This window comes from Pundamilia nyererei, unplaced genomic scaffold, assembly GCF_000239375.1.
Source record: "Pundamilia nyererei isolate P.nyererei 1_Seehausen unplaced genomic scaffold, PunNye1.0 scaffold00025, whole genome shotgun sequence".
Classification (NCBI taxonomy): domain Eukaryota; kingdom Metazoa; phylum Chordata; class Actinopteri; order Cichliformes; family Cichlidae; genus Pundamilia; species Pundamilia nyererei.
In genome coordinates, this window is record NW_005187426.1 from 182,692 (window position 1) to 186,199 (window position 3,508).

The window sequence follows — 3,508 nt, forward strand, 5'->3', positions numbered from 1 at the left end:
AGTCGCTCCATATATCGGTTGTTAAGCTTACCGCGGGAATGCTTTACAAACATTCAGAGATGGACTTACACACTTGCTTTACTTCTCTCGGGGATAACTTTGTCGGAGATGAAATGCCGGTTTGGTAGCGAAATGCTCAACCAGACCACCGACAGGTCCTGCATGCCACAGCCGCTCTATCACGTGATGCATACTGCTCCGAGATGCTAAGGTTATGAGGCCAGTTACAGCGTGTCCCAAATTTTGTGAGGTGCTTTTTTGAAATCCAACGGATCGGATTACATTTTTTATTTCTCTCCAATATCCGATCCAGTAATTTAGGTCAGTATCAGACCGATACCGATACGTAATATCGGATCGGTCTAGTTATTAGTTTTTTATTTTACTTTTTTTGGCTTTAAATTTAACAGGAAAGAAAAGGGAAAGTAAAGCTTCACACAGACAAGGTCACTCTGACAGTTATTTCAGAGAGGTGCCAATTTTGACTGAGTTTTATCTACACATGAAATGAACACATCAAATTGTTTTCTCTTATATGACAAAAAACAGAAATTGCCATGTATATTAGTTTTACTTCAGTATGCAGCTTACTCTGAAAATGGAAAATGGATGCAAGAATCTACTGAAATGAGCAAATATGCATAGAAACAGATACAGCATGTAAGGAAAAAAAGAGTTTGTACAATTTGAACGAGTTTGAAAGTCAATATTTGGTATGATAACATTGATTTTTCAACACAGCCAAAATTATTTTAGGCAAGCTTTCCTGTAATTTCTTAAAGTTGTCTTCAGGAATAGTTCTCCAGGCTTCTTGAAAGACATTTAAAGCTCTTCTTCGGATGTTGGCCTTTTGTTCTGTTCTCTGTCAAGATCATCCCACACTAACAACGCTGTGGTCCAGACCCTGGGGAGGCCACTCCATCACTAATAGTGTTCCATTGTTTGTTATTTTGGCAAGAGCTCCAGTACCACTGGGTCAAACGCAGCTCCAAAACATGACAGAGCCTCCACCGTGTTTTACAAATGGCTGTAGACACTCACTGTGCCTCTCTCAGTGTCGGGGTCTGTACAAATTGATCATTTGCATCAAAAATGAGCATTTTGTGCGTGTGTCATTCATTCTCGTTCTTCTGTAATTCAGAATATCTCAGCATTTACTCCTTGTTTCCATTTCTTAACACCCATCCATTAGCACCATTCCTGATGAGCTTTTGGTAAACAGTAGATGGATGAACTAAAGGGTTAGATAAATCTCTCAGGTCCTATGTTAGATCTTTTCAGGGGTTTTCCTAATGCTTAAGTACAGCGCTTTTATATAATGTTTATTTTCTGTAGGCCCACATCCTTTTCTTTTGCCCTTCACTTCTCCAGTTTCCTCAGATACGTCAAAGGACACACTGCACAACATGCAGAGATATGCCCGGGTGCTCCGGTGAGTCCCAAATAGCTGATGGCTTTCTCACCCCATTGTTGCAACAATACAATTTTATGCTCATCAAACTGATTCAACTAAAGAAATGAGACCAAGTTATGTGTTTTTGTGACAAGCTGCTAGTAACAAAGTACCAAAGAGATACAGTTAAAAATGTTTTGGTTCTTTACTAAGTTGTCTGCTATGTGTAGACACAACACTAGTTAATGCTTTGAGTTAATAGCCTTTCTTGTGCTTGAATGATTCATACGTCAGTGTTAAGTGGCTTAACAAACAAAGAAAAAATTCCTGGGAACATTGTCAGGTACAAGGACTAGACTGAAAATGAGTGAAAAAGCAACCAAAGACCAAATATACACTTGAAAATACCTTCAGAAAGCCTGGAGAAATATTGCTCAAGGACATCTTAGAAGCAAATATTAACGAATCAGGAGTGAACCAAGACTTTTGCTCAGTACCTTATCAGTACCTTTATTTTTGCTGTAAGCATTCAATTTCAGACATGCAACAGATGCTATTTGTATTCCAGCTGCATTGTGTTGTTTACACCCGTCGACCCTTTAATGCACTGACATCTGTCTGTTTTGCTCTGCTGTTTTGATCATTCGGGATACATTTCACATATAGTGTTACTCGAGATGCATTTTAAAGGTTACTGCTAGATTGACACTAAAAAATGAAACAAGTTCACAGTTTGTGCTGCAGCCCACAGAGATGCACAGACTCCACTGGAAATGGTGTTCTTACACTTCGGGTTTCCTAATCGACCTGTTAACCACACAGACATCCTGCTGGAGTGAAAATGGGTGTTCTCTAATAATGTGTGAATGCGTTTTCAGTGGTGCAAAATGGATCTCAGAAAAAATTCCATATACTGTATGTAGCAGAGGGGATCACGGAGTGTGTGCATTGTAGCTTTCAGTCTCTCTAGACTGTTTCTGTTATGTCCTATGTCCCTTTTCTTGATAATCCCAAGTGGAACTTAGTTCAAACAAGTGGCAATCTGAGCCCTCGGTGTTATATCTTTACAGGGTCAGTGACAATGACAGAAGTACTCTGACTCAAAAGAGCCTGAATTTCAAACACACCATAAATAATCGGATCCCTTGGATCTATTGATCATTTGTGTCCTTCATAGATGACTTTGGTGAGAAGCCTATAAAGTGTTGATGTGGCGTTCACTCAGAGTTGATGCTGCAGTATAATTATACGCTGCACTGTTTTTGACCATGTTGCTGCATTAGGCCAGATTTCCACTTGTACTCCCAGAAACTTTGATCTTTTTAGAGCCAAATGACCTCGTGTTTTCTAGTGTCATTCAACTTTATCTAACTTTATTCGACATTCTAGGGCCTTAGAAAAAGTAAGAAACAGCCTTGGGAATTGGAAAAAACAAACTACAACCCTTGTCAGATTTCCTTCTCCCATTGAGTGATGAATGGCCTGTGATCACTGCTGGCCAGATTTCATACCCCAACATGAAAACATTTGTAGTTCATTTTTGGCAAACAAATATTGACAGTATCATAGAAACTGTACCTATGTGATTACTAAATGTGCTTTGAAAGGCATGTTTAATGAGAACAAAGCAAGGGTCCCAGTGAGCAATGAAAGCATTTTTCCTGATAAAATTCAATTTCTCAGTCAGACCTGTGTACCAAAGATGTTAAGTAGAAGCTGATATGCAGTGTGGTCAGTTAAGGTCAAGGAACACATGCTTTTCTTTGATGGGAGCTCCATCTGAATTCTGCCGCAGGCATATACTTAATAGGCTTGTGAACTTCAAAGCACCAAATTTGCCTTTGCCCCGTGTACGCCATTTGTTTTTAAATCAAAGTTTTAAAAGGAAAAAAATCCTTGTTTATTCACATAGTGGTGTCAGACAGGTTACCACATAGAGTGACCAACGTATAAGAAAATGGTGCAATGCAGTCCTCAACCCTTCATCTCTGGTGCATTTTCATATGACATAGGCATAATTGGTCACACTTTGTTTGGCTAGCGTATCAACGAGTCATAACAAAATGACATCATTGCTCCACGTAAAAAGGGCGGTGTTGTAAATATTCACTCTGG

At 39.3% G+C, this 3,508-nt stretch overlaps 1 protein-coding gene across 1 annotated transcript in view; it reads left to right on the forward strand.

Moving 5' to 3' along the window:
* itfg1 (integrin alpha FG-GAP repeat containing 1) overlaps nucleotides 1–3,508 on the forward strand; it is a 149,941-nt gene that overhangs the window by 103,460 nt on the left and 42,973 nt on the right. Inside the window, exon 14 of the mRNA XM_005727521.1 lies at nucleotides 2,060–2,089. Coding sequence (XP_005727578.1) covers nucleotides 2,060–2,089 — 30 coding nt within the window. The remainder of the gene's footprint in view (nucleotides 1–2,059; nucleotides 2,090–3,508) is intronic.